This window comes from Pseudophryne corroboree, chromosome 1 (assembly GCF_028390025.1).
Source record: "Pseudophryne corroboree isolate aPseCor3 chromosome 1, aPseCor3.hap2, whole genome shotgun sequence".
In the NCBI taxonomy this organism is placed as follows: domain Eukaryota; kingdom Metazoa; phylum Chordata; class Amphibia; order Anura; family Myobatrachidae; genus Pseudophryne; species Pseudophryne corroboree.
This window is the reverse complement of record NC_086444.1, coordinates 209298780-209317336: the sequence shown is the minus strand read 5'-3', so window position 1 is coordinate 209317336 and position 18557 is coordinate 209298780. Positions and strand designations below refer to the sequence as shown.

The 18557-nt window shown below is 45.2% G+C and overlaps 1 protein-coding gene across 2 annotated transcripts in view; it reads left to right on the top strand.

Moving 5' to 3' along the window:
• Window positions 1-18557, top strand: part of ERAP1 (endoplasmic reticulum aminopeptidase 1) — a 351733-nt gene that overhangs the window by 203209 nt on the left and 129967 nt on the right. The window contains exons 1-2 of one of the 2 annotated variants that reach the window (XM_063964055.1): window positions 11818-12018; window positions 16285-16828. In XM_063964055.1, coding sequence (XP_063820125.1) covers window positions 16347-16828 — 482 coding nt within the window. In that variant the 5' untranslated portion in view covers window positions 11818-12018; window positions 16285-16346. Of the gene's footprint in view, window positions 1-11817; window positions 12019-16284; window positions 16829-18557 lie in introns of those variants that run through there. The other variant, XM_063964056.1, reaches the window with a different exon arrangement.

Here is an 18557-nt window from a genome sequence, read left to right as displayed (position 1 = left end):
CACGCATCTACTGCCAAGTGCAGTCAGACAACACGACGGCGGTCGCATACACATTCATCAGGAAGTGCGGTTGTCTCCAAGGGCCAGAGTATCACTACCCTGGTGGCTACAAGTACACAATCTCACCGCAGGGTGAAATTTCGGCGTCTGCAATTGGATAATTATTGCAACGGACGCGAGTCTCAGAGGTTGGGGGACCTGTGGTCCAAACTGTCAACTTCAGAGTCTCTGGTCAGATCACGGAAGATTGCTGTCAATTAACTGACCTAGTACTCAGGCCAATTTCCAGCGCACTGCACCAAGTGGTGCACATGCTCCGATCTCAGAGACAAGGAGAAATTCGAGGTCGCATGGCCATGCGGGAGGTGGCTCGAATCCTCAGTTGGGTCGACCGTCACCAGGTGATATTGTCGCCAGTGTTTGTTCTGGAAGGACAACTGGAAGGCAGCTTACCCGGCTGTCAACATGTTCATCCAGGCAACTGGGATTTGGCTTTTCAAGCGTTCCAGATGATGGTCCAGCAGTGGAATTACCCAGGGATCTAATGGCATGTCGCCAACAGTCATCAAACATTCCAGTTTGTTGCCACAACAAGAGCTCCAAAGGCTGTGGTAGTGGATGCTCTCACAATTGCGTGGCCGTACAGTTTTGTGCATCTGTTTCCACCGTTTCCACTGCTTCCTCGGTTGCTAAAGCGGACCACACAAGAGTCCACGACGGTCATACTAGGGGTGCCGCATTTGCCTGGAAGAGCATGGTTCTCGTATCTCCGCGACCTACTCGCAGCCGATCCTTGACCGCTTCCGCCACGTGAGGACCTGTTATAACAAGGTCTGTTCTTTTACCCCGATTTAACGTGGCTGCGTTTGAAGGGGTAGCTGTTATAACCGTCCTCTTCAGCAGAGAGAACGTTCTGTAATTTGTTCTACCAACCATGTTACGGGCTAAGAAGACAGTTACGGCAGCTCAGTAGCGTGTCTATATAGGTTGGTGTGAAGCTCGGAAGGTTCCGACATAATCTTTCAGGTTAACCGTCTTTTTGTTTTTAATATTTTTTTACCGACTGGGCTAGGTGGAGGACTAAAAGCCAAAGTGCAGGTCTTTGCTTTGTCAATTTACCTTTAAAGGCGTTTTCGCTCTTTTGCCGATTATACACACCTTCCTGCAAGGTGTCCTCAGAGGACGGCCTTTGAGTTAGATTTGGTACAATGTTCATATTTTGAACCCTTGCATCAAGTGGAGGTTAAGTTCTCATTTGGAAAACAGGTTGTCTTAGCCGTGTCATCAGCAAGACGTGTTTTAACATTGGGTGCTTTGTCATCCAACCCACCGTATCTGGTGTTTTATCATCATAGAGTGGAACTTCGTACGAATTCCGTTGTTCTGACCAAAGATGTTACACATCACTAAATCAATCATAGTTCCTGTGTTATCAGAAGGTTCAGGAATTTCAGTTACTTTAGATGTGGTACGCGCAATACGCGTTGATATAGTCCAAACCTCAAGTGTACGTAAAACAGACTCATTGTTTGTTCTCTATTATGTAGTTAAGAAGGCTTGGCCAGCTTCCAAGCAGACCTTATGCCATACGTCAGATTTAGCTTCATCATAGGCTAAGTTCTTTGTAACGTCATGGGCAGGCTACAACCGCCTACATCAGGGTCAGACCATTTCACACGTTCTTAGGAACGTCATGGTCAGGCTACAACCGCCTACGTCAGTGTCAGACCATTCCACACGTTTGTTGGGAACGTCACTGGCAGCAGGTCGTGGGGCGTCTACGACGCAACTTAGATGAGCTGCGACATGGTCATCTGTGCATGACCATCAGTACGCTTTTTAGTGCGCTTTTCCAAGTTGGCTACATTTACGGCATCAGCATCTAGCTTTGGCCGTATAGTGTTACAGGTGCCAAACAGCTCTCCCGCCCAACGGGAAACTTTGGTACGTCCCAAGAGTACTCCAGTGACCCCTAGTGGATGAAAAAGAAAATGGGATTTTGGTACTTACCAGGTAAATCCTTTTCTTTGAATCCATAGGGGGCACTGGATGCCCACCCAGAGCAGTTTTACCTGTCTTGTGGTAAGTTCAGTGGATCTTATGGTAACACATTATCACCAATGGTCATGATGTTAGGGTGATATCTATTATGGTGTCAACTGATAGTTATCAGTTACGTTATGTGTCAACTTTAGTGTTGACCATTATATTATAATGTTGTATGTAATTCTCTAGGGTTCATATAATGTTATATGTAATTCTCTATGGTTCATCCTCTCTATCGCTCCTGTTCGGCTCAGTAAAAATACTGAAGTCTCTATGGGAGTATGGAGGGGGTAACCAGTTACTAATTTAAATATTTAAATGTGCCATTCACGGCTACGCCCCGTCCATATCCCAAGAGTACTCCAGTGCCCCCTATGGATTCAAAGAAAAGGATTTACCTGGTAAGTACCAAAATCCCATTATTTTTCAGTCACCTCATACCGTTTAAATCCTCTGTTCTGTGTCCTGTATTTACTGTCACATTACATAGGTGGTTATTTGCAGGTATTGTGTTTATCTGGCTATATTGTTGCCCTAAGGCTACATTCCTTATAATGTCTGCCACACAGGGCGGGAAATCCGTGGACGCTTCTGCATCCTGCAGTACTGGTGCCAGGGGAAAGTTTTAGCTGCTGGTTCAGGTACTGAGTGCCATACACCCAGTCAACCTGCAGCACCTGTGGCCAATCAGGACCCACCTTGGGCAGCGTTCTCAAGTATGCTGACTACACTTGTGACACGTCTTACGCCCCCTGTGGGACCTCCTGTGCCATTGCAGCCACATATTGTCCCTGTAGTTAATCCACCCTGGGCGGATACTCTGTCTACCCAATTACAACAATTAAATCAATCTTTGGTTAGACAAACGTCTACCCCACGCCCCTCTGGGGCCAAGGGGTCATCTAAATGGGCCATTTCTTCCTCACAATCCACTAATATTTTGGATAATTCTTCCGATGTGGATGGGGAATATACTGATCCATCAGACACTGATACAGTTGCTTCTGATGAGGAATCTACAACACAGGCTGATGATCCTGACCTAGTTGAGGCTATTAAGCTGATTCTCCAAATAGATGATGACACTGAACCTACTACTGCGTCTAAGAAACTTGATAAGTTCAGACATCAGAAGATTGCCAAAGTAGTCTTACCACATTCTGACCGTTTAATTGACATATGTCAGGAATCCTGGTCGTCTCCAGGAAATGAATTTTCCCTGTCTAAAAAGATGTTGGCTCATTATCCTATCCCTGCTGAGTTGAGTAACAAGTGAGAAACTCCACTGCCGGTGGACTCTCATGTCGCCCGTCTAGTGGTGTCATTTACTCTGCCTGTCACCACTGTCACCTCACTGAATGAACCGACGGATAATCGTGTGGAGTGATGCCTGAAGTCTATTTACTCACTTACAGGTGCTGTACATAGACCCAGTATGGCAGCCTCGTGGGCTGCGAAAGGAATTGAAGCATGGATTCGGGCAAATGAGGATGAGCTGACTCAGGATTTTTCTGACACTGACAGACAATATCTGTTTTATATTACCATAGCCTCCCACTATATTCAGGAAGCAGCCTCTGATGCAGGTGTAATGGCGGCCAAGGCATCTATTACGTCTATCCTGGCTCGTCGACAGGGGCGCTTTAAGAGAGGAGTAGGCCCGGGTGCAGCCTCCTCCGTTCGGGCCCCCTCCTCTCTGACGGCAGCGCTGAGAGTCTGAGCACTAGAGAGCTCAGACTCTGCTGCGCATGCGCAGATCTCCGGGAAAATGTAGCGGCGGCCATTTTCCCTGAGAGTTCTCTACTGCACATGCGCAGAATTCTGTGAAAATGGGCGCTGGGCCATTTTCACAGAGTTTTAATTCCGCCGTGGACATCGCCGCGGGACTCCAGAGGGGTGAGTATTTAGAAAATGGGTGCAGCGTATGCGGTGGGGGTCCCCTCTGGACTCAGGGGCCCGTGTGCACCGCACACACTGCACCCATTATAGAAACGCCAGTGCTCGTCAAATTATGTGGTTGAGGTCCTGGAAGGTGGACCTTGAACTCCCTGGAGCCCAGCACCACCGATTTTGACTAACTTTTCTTGAGATATGGACTATGTGTGCTTACGATTTTGGCTTATGTGAGATTTTGGCTTATGTGAGATGTAATTGACATGTGAGATGAACTAGATAGTACACCGATCTAGCAAGGATTGACTTGCCTGCACAGTCTATCTTTTCTTGCGATGCCGACCTGGCAGGACTGCGCATCGGGATCGAATCGGGATCGCAAGGTGAATTTCACCTTGCGATCTGCACTAACATTTCTTGAGATTTTGACTATATAGTCACAATCGAAAGAAAATATCTCACCATGTGTACACACCTTAAGAGTACCACCTTTCGTTCCTTTCGCCCTCCAGGGAAAGCAAAGGGTCAAGCATATTAGCGACAGTTTCGTGCTCCCAAAACCACTAAGCCTAAATCTAAACAATCCTGGTCCGCCCATAAGCCTGCTTCCAAACAAGACAAGCCTGCTGCATGACGGGGCGTGCCTCCCCCTGGGGGGACCCCAGGGTGGGATGCCGACTTCTGCAGTTCGCCCAGGCCTTGATAAAGACCACTTCAGATGCCTGGGTGCAGGAAGTTGTCTCTCACGGGTACGCAATCTCTTTCAAGAGACATCCCCCTCGCCAGTTTTGCACAACGGTTATCCCTGCGGATCCGTTAAAAGTGCAAGCTCTACACTTGCTTGTACAGAAGAGGCAGGGGATATTATTCGTCCCTGTTTCTAGTTCTGAAGCCAAATGGGTCCTTCCGGTCTATACTCAACCTCAAATCATTGAACAAACTGGTCAGAGTGTCCAAATTCCATATGGAATTGCCCATGGAACCCGAAGACTATATGGTATCCCTGGACATACAGAATGCTTACCTACATATTCCTATTGCCATGTCGCATCAGCAGTATCTGCAGTTTGCTATTGGCAACTTACATTATCAATTCCAGGCCCTGCCATTTGGATTGATCACGGCCCATCGGATATTCACCAAGGTAATGGCTGTGATGACGACTCATCTCCGTCGTCAGGGAATCAGGATCCTGCCGTATCTGGGCGACTTGCTGATCCTGGCGAACTCCCAAGAGTTTCTCCTCAGTCATCTGGAACTGACGGTCCATTTCCTACTAGCCCACAGGTGGCTCATCAACTGGAAAAAGTCCTCGCTGGTCCCTGCTCGGATCATGGTGCACCTGGGGGCACTGCTGGACACACACAGCCAATAATGGTTTCTGTCTCCAGAGAAGGTCCTGGAACTTCAGGACAGGATCAGATATTTCCTCTCTCGCCCAAGAGTGTCGATACACTTGGCGATGCAAGTACTAGGCCTTATGGTGTCTGCTTTCGACATGGTAGAGTACGCTCAATTTCACTCTTGTCCTCTGCAGGGGTTAATCCTTTCCAAGTGGGATGGCCTGCCTCATCGGATCAGGTCTCAAATGATATCCTTGACTCCAGAGGTTCGTCTGTCACTAAGCTGGTGACTACAGGATCAACAGTTGAGCAGGGGCCATCCCTTCTGGGTCTCCAACTGGGTCCTCCTGACAATGGATGCCAGTCTACGGGGGTTGGGGCGTGGTGTTGGAGCAACACACTAAGAATGACAAATTGATTTCTCACAAATATTTAAAATGCCCGCTCTAATATATATTGTAAATGCCTGCACCTCTTACTACCATATACGATAAAAGTGCGCTGTACATCGCAAAGCACTGTATCCCATAAGAGAAAACAATACACCCACACATTATCTGAGTTCCAAAGCTCATTGATGTATATATTTGTTGTTAAAAGGATATGGATTCAATTTATATTACAAAGTACAGTATACCTATAGTTACATGAATACAACTCACACAGTAAACAGTTAGAACATACAATTACATACAGTTATATGCAGTTTCAGTTACATGCCAGCGATACAATACCATATCTTTCTCATATAAGTTTGTCTCTCCATATGACTCTATCTCTCTCTCTCTCTTTCCTCTGTAAAATCATGCAAGACCTCCATCTCCCTCTGAGACCAAAAAGGAACTAACTCTGAGACCAAAAAACAGGAACTACCTTCCTGTGTGACCAGCAAAATGTGTTAACTAGTTTCTGGGGGAGGGGTTCATGATGAGTCACTATTCTCTTTGTATATGCTGATCAGGTTCAGCCTTGAAGACTGAAAGGGCTGGCCTGAGTTCCCTGTCCACTGTTTGAAGCTTCTATTGTTCTAATAGAAGTGATTTTAGCTTTTATACATGTAATCATAATTATCCGCTGCAATGTCCCACAACTTCATAACAAGTATCAAATTAATCTACACATTAAGCTGGTTGTTTTAATAGTAAACATGACCGGTCTATTTGGTTCTGTTCAAATAATACACATTCATGACATGAATTCATTTAGATAATTTTAAATCATGATGTCTGACGCTTGATATTATTATAATTATGTACTGTATGAGATAAGTGTCGAATCCATCTCTGTAGCATGTCCGTGTAAATGCGTGTGTTACCATATATTGCTGTGTTCGCTGCGCATATTTGCAAGTATAGTGACTCATATGTGTGTAGTTTGTATGTTCTCTTTATGTACTTTTTTTTTTTTTTACTTCGACAACACTCTCCAGGGTCGGTGGACCATGGAGGAATCTCTCCTCCCGATAAACATTCTGGAATTGTGGGCAGTGTTCAATGCGTTGACACTGGCCCTGTCTCTAGTACAGAACAGGCCTGTTCAAGTATAATCAGACAATACCACCACTGTGGTTTACATAAATCATCAAGGTGCACTCAAAGCAGCATGGCAATGCTGGAAGCATCAAAAATCCTCCGTTGGGCGGAAACCATCTGCCATCAATATCGGTAGTGTTCATCCCCGGAGTCCTCAACTGGGAAGCAGATTTCCTCAGTCATCAGGACTTTCACGCCGGAGAGTGGAGTCTTCATCCGGAAGTCTTTCAACTCCTAGTGAACAAGTGGGGCCTACCAGATGTAGATCTGATGGCGTCTCGACACAATCACAATGTTCCGGTCTTCGGATCAAGGACAAGGGATCCTCAAGCAGCATTCGTGGACGCACTGGCAATTCCATGGAACTTTCGGCTGCCATACGTGTTCCCTCCAGTGTTACTCCTGCCCAGGGTTCTACGGAAGTTCAAGCAAGAAACAGAAATACTACTTCTAGTCGCTCCAGCATGGCCCAGACGGCATAGGTTCTCAGACCTGCAGGTTCTATCGATAGAGCATCCTCTTCTACTTCCTCAACGCCCAGACCTCCTCGTTCAGGGCCCTTGTGTCTATCCGGACCTGGACAGACTGGCTTTGATGGCATGGCTCTTGAAGCCTCACTCCTGAGGGCCAAGGGATTTTCAGAGGCGATTATTCAAACTATGTTGAAGGCCCGCAAGCCAGCTTCTGCACGGATTTATTACAGGGTCTGGAACTCTTACTTCACATGGTGTGCTGCTAAGAATTATTATGCCTATTCGTTCAGTACTTCTAGGCTTTTGGCTTTTCTGCAACAAGGCCTAGATTTAGGCCTTCGTCTGACCTCCCTCAAGGTTCATATATCTGCCTTGTTGGTGTGGTTTCAGTGGAAAATTATGTCTATTCCTGACGTCCATACTTTCACTCAGGGCGTGTTACGGATTAAGCCTCTCTATGTCCCTCCTGTGGCTCCATGGGATCTGTCTGTCATTTTTTTTTTTTTAACTTCAACAGTTTTTATTGGATTTTATGTCAAATGCAAAAAGAAAAAAGGGGGGGGGGGTACAGAAAAAAGAAAACAGGGTGGGGAGGGATGTACACGTCAATATAATACAACATACATATGAGACAGATAACATAGCACTAAGCAGGTATTCAGGTATCCTAGTCAAATTAACAGAGGGAAGTGTGCAGATCTAGTTCGATAGGGTTTATCTACTCCACCCCTAGCAACAGGGTGGAAGCAATTGATAGCATTATAGACGTAACAGCTAGTATAAACGAAAAGGGAAAGCTTGGGAGATGAAGCACTTAAGAAGTGGAAGATTCCTCATTTAGGCTAAATTGTAATGGGGAAGTCTTCCCTGGGTGTGTTATGAGAGCAGATCCTTCCCCCTCCGTGACGTATTCGTGCCATTGGAACCATTTCACAATGGGAGAAGAAGCAGAGGAGGAATAAGGCACACATTCAGTTTCCATGGTATAATGGAAGTGAACTTTATGAAACACTTTTAGAACAGAAGGGACTACCGCTTGTTTCCAGGCTTGGGCCAAGGTTGCCCTTGCTGCTATACAAATGTGTCCCAATAAGTACCTTTGGGAGGCTGAGACCTCTAGGGGATACATATGTAGGAGAGCTAAAGTTGGGGATGGGGTTAAAGATAGACATAAAACTTTATTTATCAGCGTAAATACTTCTGCCCAGAAAGTATGGAGAAGGGGACATGACCAGAAAATGTGGTACAAATGTCCTGTTTCTCCGCAGTTTCTCCAACAGAGTGGTGAGCAGGAAGGCCAGAATGTGTGCAGTCTGTCCGGGGTCAGGTATAATCTATTCAGTAATTTAACATGCATTTCTGAATGGTTTAAACAGCGTGACATGCGGAATGTTAAACAGTATAATTTCTCCCATTGTGACTCTGCTATGGGAATACCCAAGTCCCCCTCCCATCGCCTCTGAGCATTTGACTTGTGGTATGGGACCAATGAGATGAGCGCATTGTACCAATAAGTAATATCTTTAGTTGATGTAGGCAATACCACGCGGGATAGGATAGACTGAACTAGAGAGCTGGGGGGAGTTTGTACGATGGGTAGACTCTTAAACCAATGTCTGATTTGAAAGTAGTGAAATAGTTCAGTACTCGGGAGGGAGAATTTATTGTGCAATTGGGCGAATGAAAGAAAGGCGGTTCCATCTAGTAAGTCTCCAAGGGTATGAATGTTACAAGCATTTCACGCAGAGATATGTAGGTTGGGAATTAACTTACTCACTGCTTTAAGTGAAAGGGCCTTGTAGGGGGTAGTAATGCCAGGGAGCCTACTCATCAAACTATCCCATATTCGTAAAGAAGAAGCCGTAGATGGAAGGATGGTCAAGTCGTTGGGACGTAGGGCTTTGGGAGTCCACAGCAGATCTGCTAAGGGGTATCCTATGCAACTAACATCTTCGATATGGGCTCACAAGGATACAGGATTGGAGGGGTTCCAGGATTTCAGTTGGGCAAGCACACATGCTTCCTGAAACATACTCAGGTCGGGTAACGCGAGACCTCCTCTGTGTCGAGGAAGTATCATTCTAGCATGTGCCAATTTTGGGGGGTGCGATTTCCACAAGTATTTCGTCAGGACAATTCTGCATTTATCAAGATATGGTTTGGGGAAAGTATAAGGTATAGTGCGAAATAAATACATAAGTTTGGGTAAAAGGGACATTTTAAAGGCAGATAAACGACCCAGCCAGGATATCTCATACAAAAGCCACGAGTGAGAAGAGTGAGTATCAGGGGAGGGAGATTTAAATCAAAAACAGTAGAGGAGATAGGAGGAATATGTATCCCGAGGTATGTAAGTGAGTCGAGTTTCCAGTTGTATGGGTATTGAGATCGTAAAACAGCCGTGAGTGTATCGGGTAAGTGGACAGGTAAAGCGTCAGTTTTAGTTGTGTTCAGTTTGTAGTATGAGGCCTCACTGAAGCTATGTAGTATCGAATGTAGATGCGGGAGAGAGGAGGAGGGTCGAGATACAAAGAGAAGAACGTCGTCGGCAAAGAGACACAACTTATGGGAGAGTCTCCCATGGGTCAGGCCGGGGAATGCGGCATCCGCTCTGATTTTAGCCGCCAGGGGTTCAATGCCAAGAGCATATATCAAAGGTGAGAGAGGGCAACCTTGGCCTGTTCCATTAGTGATTCTGTCTGTCATTTTAAATACCCTACAAGAGTCTACATTTGAACTTCTTGAGTCTGTGGATTTTAAATGTCTTACACTTAAGGTTGTGTTTTTACTGGCTATTGCCCCTGCTAGGAGGGTGTCGGACTTAGGCACTTTGTCCTGCCGTCCACCCTTTCTGATTTTTCACCGTGACCGGGCAGTTCTTCAAACTCGCCCTGGTTATCTACCTAAGGTGGTATCATCTTTTCATCTTAACCAAGAGATTGTGGTTCCGGCCTTTGTATCTTCTGGTTTGTGCTCCAAAGAGCGGTCTTTGGATGTAGTACGGGCTCTCCATATTTACGTAGAGAGGACTGCCTCCCTCAGGAGGTCAGATACCCTTTTTGTACCTTTTGTTTTTCACAAACGTGGCTGGCCTGTGAATAAGCAAACCTTGGCCAGATGGATTAGAATGGTGATTGCACAAGCTTATGCACAGGCTGGTCTTTCAGCTCCTGCAGCTGTTAAAGCCCATTCTACCCGGTCTGTTGGGCCTTCTTGGGCGGCCTGCCGAGGCGCATCTGCTGAACAATTGTGCAAGGTGGCTACGTGGTCCTCTGTGAACACATTCATCAGGTTCTATGCCTTTAATACTTCCGCCTCCCAGATTGCTTCCTTTGGACGCCGAGTTCTTTTGCCCACTACAGTGCGTCACCTCCCATGAGGAACTGCTTTAGGACATCCCGATGTTATTCCCTGTGGAATACCAGTGTTCCCCGCTGCAGAAAAGGAGATTTATGGTAAGACTTACCATAGCTAAATCTCTTTCTGCGAGGTACACTGGGTTTCACAGGGCACCCATCCTGACGCACTTAGTTTCTTTGGGTTTGTATGGCATTAGCCGCTAGTCCCTTCTCCTGTCGTGAGAACGTGGTTCTATGTGACTAACATCTACCGTCTCTTTTACCTGCTACTGCATTGAACTGGTTAACGAAACTGAGCTCCAGTGCCTGGAGGCGGGGTTATAGAGGAGACAGTGCAATGCATCCTGGGAACAGTCAAATCTTTAGCCTGTTGGTGCCTCAGATCAAGATCCAACTCGACACCCCGATGTTATTCCCTTTGGAATCCAGTGTAACTCGCAGAAAGAGATTTAACTATGGTAAGTCTACCATAAATCTCCTTTTTTGGATGCTTGATAAACCGATATCTACAGTTAAATTTTATTGCATATATATTTTGTGAGTTGTAACTATGGCCCTCATTCCGAGTTGTTCGCTCGCAAGTGAATTTTAGCAGATTTGCTCATGCTAAGCCGCCGCCTACTGGGAGTGAATCTTAGCATCTTAAAATTGCGAACGATGTATTCGCAATATTGCGATTACACACCTCGTAGCAGTTTCTGAGTAGCTTCAGACTTACTCGGCATCTGCGATCATTTCACTGCTTGTCGTTCCTGGTTTGACGTCACAAACACACCCAGCGTTCGCCCAGACACTCCCCCGTTTCTCCGGCCACTCCTGCGTTTTTTCCGGAAACGGTAGCGTTTTTTCCCACACGCCCATAAAACGGCCTGTTTCCGCCCAGTAACACCCATTTCCTGTCAATCACATTACGATCGCCAGAACGATGAAAAAGCCGTGAGTAAAATTCCTAAGTGCATAGCAAATTTACTTGGCGCAGTCGCAGTGCGGACATTGCGCATGCGCATTAAGCGGAAAATCGCTGCGATGCGAAGATTTTTACCGAGCGAACAACTCGGAATGAGGGCCTATGTATTTATGGTAATTACAGATGTGTCCACATACAGATCGCAGCAAATAGACCCTGTCAACATACCATGTCTTGTGAGTGCAGTTTTGCTGGAAGAGAAAGTGAAAGTAATGTGCTGTGCTGGGCTGAAGCTGATTTCCGTGAGCTAAGTGAGCAAGCAGCAGACAGACTGTGTGTTTGGAGGTCGTGTATTACATGAGCTGGGAGTATTTTCATGTTTATAGTGTGAAGATTATACTGTGTAACATCCCTGCAACTACTAGTATAACAGAGAGCTCTTCCTCTGTGACAAGCTGCCATTAGGTATGTTGTTTTCTGTGCCTCTGTGGCGTGTTTCACCTCCCAGTAGCAGTTGCTAACTCCTTATCTGTATATCTGCTTATTGCGTTATTTCTTTTCTATGTTATTGTCTCATTTATTGGGCACTGAGAGTTACATGTCTGTTTATGTTGTACCTTACAGTCTGATGAGACTGAGGCCTTGTGTGAGGCCTTTCACTGTGTGCCATCTGCTGCCTGGCACACTTTGCCTTACAGCAACCTGCCCCTTTACCAGAAAGTAAATTACACACTCATATCACCACAGGTTTACTGTACGAATGATTACAGGAAATTGTCATATCATGCTACAAAATAAGTATATGCATTCTTTATACTCAGCAGTTGTACGTCTTTTTTTTTGTTTTGTTTTCTTTCTTTTTTTTTTAAACATAAAAATATGCATTTTCTTTTAATAACATCTTGAATAGTTTGGGAGGTATTCCGTTTACTTCAATGTAACATGGCAAATTCACGTGAAAAAGTCATCATGTTTAAGATTTCTGAAAGGACAGAATGGCTAGTTGTTGTTTTTTCCAATGTTACAATGTTTGTCATCCATATTTATACACTAGTATTTACCTTACTTTGTTACGGATGTGTCTATGTTCCCTTCGTGATCAGGACGTGGAAGTGACATAACGAGAGGGCAAGAGAGATCTTCCGCCCTTACAGGACCTAAATGTTTTCTCCGTTCGTTTGAGGGGTTTTGTTTTTCTATGTACCATTGAGCCCTCGTGGGCTCGCTTCGGGCTCGGTGTCTCGCTCCGCTTCGCTCACCATAGGTTACTAATCTAAATAGTTTGTGACATGGACCCAGGGGGTTATGGGAAAGGTCCTCTCCACGAAGAGAAACTAGACACTACCACCGCGTTTCTCTTCGTGCAGAGGACCTTTCCCATAACCCCCTGGGTCTATGTCACAATCTATTTGGAATAGAAAAGTTTGGCGAGCGAAGCGAGACACCGAGCCCGAAGCGTGGCGAGCGAAGCGAGCCCACGAGGGTCCAATTCTGCAGAGAAAAAAAATTCCCCCAAACGCACGGAGAACAAAGAAAACATTTAGGAGCTGTAAGGGCGGAAGTTCTCTCCTGCCCACTCGTTTTGTCACGTCCAAGTCCTTAGCACGAAGGCAACATAGACACAACCACTGTACCGCAGGGGCTCCACCTCCTGCAGTCTAATGCTGCATGAATCAGATCCGTACACTGAGTCACTGAGTCTACACAGTGTACAACTGTCTCGACTCACAGGCAGACTCAGGATGAATGAATCAGGCACAGCAGCGCAGCACTCACTGACTGGTGCGTCGTGACTGCTCCCTCGTCCCTCCCACTGGGTGCCATTCGGTATTGCCGCCGGCCAATCACAGCTGAGCCACGTGTATAGTGCACGCCTCCGCCCTACCCCCGAGTCAGTGACTCTAGTCCCGAATCCCGGAGGGTTATAGTGTCTATTCAAACCCGGTGGTAGCGACACTTTTGCGGTAGAATGGATCGGCAAACAGTCAGTGTGAGACAGATGACACTCAGAACGGAAGACAAGGTACACACTGACTGAACGACACACTGAGTCTCCTCCCTATGGCTGAGAGAGGCTACTGCTGCAGCTGTCTCAACTCATTAAACTGTGAGTGACTCAAATCTTTCATACTTCCTGATGATTCGAGTCACTGTGTTGAGACATAGTCAGTAGCCATCTCTAGCCTAATGGAAGCGCCAGCCCTAGGTGAGAGGGTTAATTGGCGGGCGCTGGCGGGAAGGAAGAAGCGGCATCTCTGCTGTCGGGTGCTGTTGGTTTTGGAGACCCTGGTAACCTCACGGTCATTGCAGAGTGACCTACACCACCGCGTCCCGATGAGAGGACTCCAGAGAATACCTGTGAGTCTGTGTTTAATCCTCGGCGGTCCCTGTCTGGCAAGCGTCTCCCGCTGGGTCCGGTCCGTGTGCGCTACTCTAGGGTTCCGCAGGTGATAAATTGGAGTCATAAAGCTCCGATTATAGGGTGGAGACCAACCTGCAAGAGAAAGCCAGTCTTTTGCATAGGGATTCAAGAGTGGTGAGGGGTCCAAGCAATAAATTGGGTTTGCAGAGGGAGAAAAAATGCCTAATCTGCAGAAATTCGTAAAATTGGTTTTGTGAGAGGTTTAATGATTCAGAAAGGTCAGAATACTGTGGGAAAAGGGAGGAGCAGGTAAGGTCAGAGAACGCTACGCCAGCAGCCACCCATGGAGTAGCGAAAAAGTGCTTGAGTCCCGGGTAAAGGAAAGGCAGGGGCGTATCTACCCTTTGGCCAGGATGGCATCTACCCTTTCGCCAGGGGCGCCGGCTGAGGAGGGGGTGCTGCCCGGCAGTTCCAAAAGGATAGAAATTACTTAGTAGTAGCAGTAAACTCAAAATAAACTACAGCTCCCAGCAGCCCTTGCTGTCGGGAGCTCCTAGCAGCAAGGGTTACTGGGAGCTGTAGATTATTTTTAGTGTATATGCAGTGTGTCCGAGCTCTGGAGTTTACCTGGCTCAATACTAGTGCACTGAATATACGGTGGGACGAGCGCTCCACTTCTCACACGCCAGGCACTATATTGAACAGTGCAGCAGACATCTGAGTGGTAACACCCCTGCCTCCCCTCCTCTCCGCAAACGCTGCATGACCATTTATGTTGCTGAGTCTCTAGGGGTGTATCCCTAGTTACTGACATCGTGGGTGCCCACATTGCAGGTCAGCCACTCATGTACCCTCTTAATTACGCATTTGTGTATGTATACTGTATGCAACTTACCTTACACACACTCTATTATATTTGTACTGCTCAGAACTTCTGCTTCACATGTTTATTTGCTATTATTATACGTGTATGATAACCACAGTCGCCTGGACCAGATTATTAGTTGTACCTGTATAACAATTTGGCAGGGGACTGGAACTTTGGTGGCAGTTCAGACTCCATGTTTGATACTGTAAATGGTATTTTGAACCCATACATAGAACAAGAGAAGTTAATTGATATTTATTTATAATTTCACCTTCGGTATTTGAACCCTCATATGTAAAAAGGGAAATCAATTAATACCTAGATATATATTTACCCTCTGAAGTGCATGATATGCACCACACGAATATGTGTTGATCACGTTTACCTACAGTATGCGGGGGGGAAAAAATTCCCTTTTTTTAACCATTTCTTTACAGTATACATGGGTATGTACTTTTTAAGGGCAAAACATTAAAAGTTATATTTTACCTAACATACAGTACTGGTCACATCCCTTCCCCACAAGACCACGCCGTTTTTTCACCATGTGCGGCTGTCTTATTTTAAATACGGGGGGAAGCCAGTCACTTACTTTGCCAGGGGCGTTCTAACCCCTAGATACACCCCTGAGGAAAAGTACACGAAATTGGTAATTAGTGGGGAGGTGTTGTGGGCCAAACTATAAGTTTTGTTTGTGCTATCCTAAATAGACTAGGAAAATGCTATTACTGGGTGGGTGGGTGGGTGCAGAGGACGGATGCAGGTCTCGTGGAAGCCATAAAAGGGAGGAGAGTGTGGGCATATGACTGCTGTCCGCCTCAATGGAGATCCATACTTTAGGGAGGGGAGTTATATTCCATTGGACACACTGGGCGAGTTCAGCCACAAGGTAATACCTTTTAAAATTGTGCAGTCCCTGTCCACCAGCAGCAGCGGATCTTTGCAGGGTCTTGAAACAAACTCTTGGGCGTTTGTTGGACAAAATTAATATGTTGAGGAATATGGACAAGGAGAGCTTGAAAAAAATAAAGGAGTCTTGGGAGTATGTTAATTTTCACCAAATGTATTCTTCCTATCCAGGAGATAAATTGTGAATTCAAGCTGATAAGTTTAATGTTGGATAGTAGCTGGGAATAATTTGCCCAGTAAAGCAGATGGTAATGTTTTATAAGGAACACAACTAAAGATTTACAGTTTTGTAGGTGTCATTCTGTGGTGTATCTTTTTTGGTGGTGGTGTGGTGCTATTTGTCCTATGTTTGGGTTTCATGACCTTCTCATTTCATGTTTTTGAAATTTTTGGGTGTTACAGTTGCTGTTACGATGTCAATGACTAAAAGGCTTTCCATCAATATCAAAAGCATGTACGACTAACCATAAGAACAAAATTTAACTATATATAATATAAATTGTTGTGCAATGTTTTCATATTCACGAAAAAAAACACAACCCTCAAGTTTTTTTTTCTCCTAATACATTTTTTCATTGTATTGCACTTACAGGTTCACATGTGACTACTTTCTGAAACTGAAGTGAAAACATCAAGAATAAGTTTAAAGTAAACATGAATAGACTGTATTACACTGGACTTTCATGCTTCATATGGACATTTTTCTCTGTGTCCCCAATGGCCATGGGCACGGGCGATTCTAGTGACGTCTTTCCATGGAACAAATTTAGGTTACCAAATGTTGTCACTCCTCTACACTATGACCTCCTCATTCACCCAAACCTAACCACTCTCACGTTTAGTGGCCTTGCCAAGATCACCATTGCTGTAGCACAACAGACCAGATCCATCATCATGCATAGCAAACACTTGGCAATTACTAAGACGAGTGTTGAAAGAAAAATTGGAAGCGGACTTCTACAGCAAGATTTATTTCTTCTGGAGCATCATATGAAAGAGCAAATTGCACTAAGAGCCGCTGAACCTCTAATTCCTGGAGAAAACTATACCCTATATATCGCATATACTGCAAACTTTTCAGACAGCTTCCGTGGGTTTTATAAAAGCACCTATAAAACCTCAGATGGAGAGATCAGGTAATTCTTTTTTTTCACTACATTTATTATACAGCATATCAGAGGTTCTGAAATGCGGTCCTCAATATACCCCAACAGTCCAGGTTTTAAGTTTATTCATGCTTGGCCACAGGTGATTTAACTAGTACCTCAGTCAGTTTGATTTAACCATCTGTGCTGAGGCATGGCTATACCTTAAACCTGGACTGTTGGAGTGCCTTGAAGACCACGTTCGAGAAACTCTGCAGTATGTAATAACTGATGCCTGAAGTAGAGTTAACCATCGATGGATTATGGACATGCACAAATGACGATCCAGCTATGTTTAGGCCTAAGGGGTCTATTTACTAAGACTTGGATGGAGATAAAGTACCGGCCATTTAGCTCCTGTCAGTTTTACAACTCAGCCTGTGACATGGTAGTCAGGAGCTGATTGGCTGGTACTTTATCTCCATCCAAGGCTTAGTAAATAGACCCCTCTGTCTGAGTTTGGAATAAAGTAAGAAAGAGCCAGTAACTGTGCACCTGGACAAACCATGCTGTAATGTAGGGGGTGCAAATACAGAATTTTATTTTACATTTGGGGTATATTCTGTGTGTTTATACATGTAGCCCACAAATGCTGGACAGCTTTAGTTTTGCTTCAGTTTAGATTTCCGTTTGGAAACGCCCATCTCACATTTAAATCTGCCCCACCTGCAGTGCAGCATGGTGTTACTCAGGTTACTTTCTCTTTCTTACTTTACTGCCAACTCAAAATCAGGACCTTATGCTGGGTACACACTTTGCTGTCTTGGCTGCGTGCTTGCCATCGTGCTGACTGAGAGGCCAATTCAGGTAAGCATATGCACTCGGCCGCTCGTTACGTCAGTCCTGACGTCCAGCTGGGCGAGCATTTGAATTTTCCCACCCAGCTGTGACATCCCTACAGCAAGTGTCGGTGGACCGCCATATCCCCTAGTATGTCTGCAGATATATTGGGCATTGGCTGTACAGCAGAGCCAACGCGATATATCTGTGAACAACTTCTTCACAGACATATTGTGGGTAATTCCAAGTTGATCGCAGCAGGAAATTTTTTAGCAGTTGGGCAAAACCATGTGCACTGCAGGGGAGGCAGATTTAACATTTGCAGAGAGAGTTAGAGTTGGGTGTGGTGTGTTCAATCTGCAATCTAATTTGCAGTGTAAAAATAAAGCAGCCAGTATTTACCCTGCACAGAAACAAAATAACCCACCCAAATCTAACTCTCTCTCTGCACATGTTATATCTGCCTCCCCTGCAGTGCACATGGTTTTGTCCAACTGCTAAAAAATTTCCTGCTGCGATCAACTTGGAATTACCACCATTTTTTGTGTACACCCGCTGTTCGGCTTGCAATATATAGCCCAGTGTGTACACAGCATTAGTCAAATGTAGAAAAAGCACTAAGCGCTCTGGTGAGTAGTACTGCAATATGATTGTCGGCAGCCTCTTGTAAAAGGGAATTGCCAGTCCCTTGAAACACAAAAGTAGCAAACAAAAACCAAGTGGCGCTTGACAATCAGATAATTGGAGACATTTATTTAAAAATATAAATGGAATACAACAACCTCCCGGGGGTATGTTATAATATTAATACATCACAATAATATCAATGTACAATGGAATATAACTAAGCATCCAAAATGTTATTGGAGCACCAATTAAAAATAAATCATAAAAGTTCAATTATTATTTTTTTTGCAAATAGATTTTTATTGAAATTTCA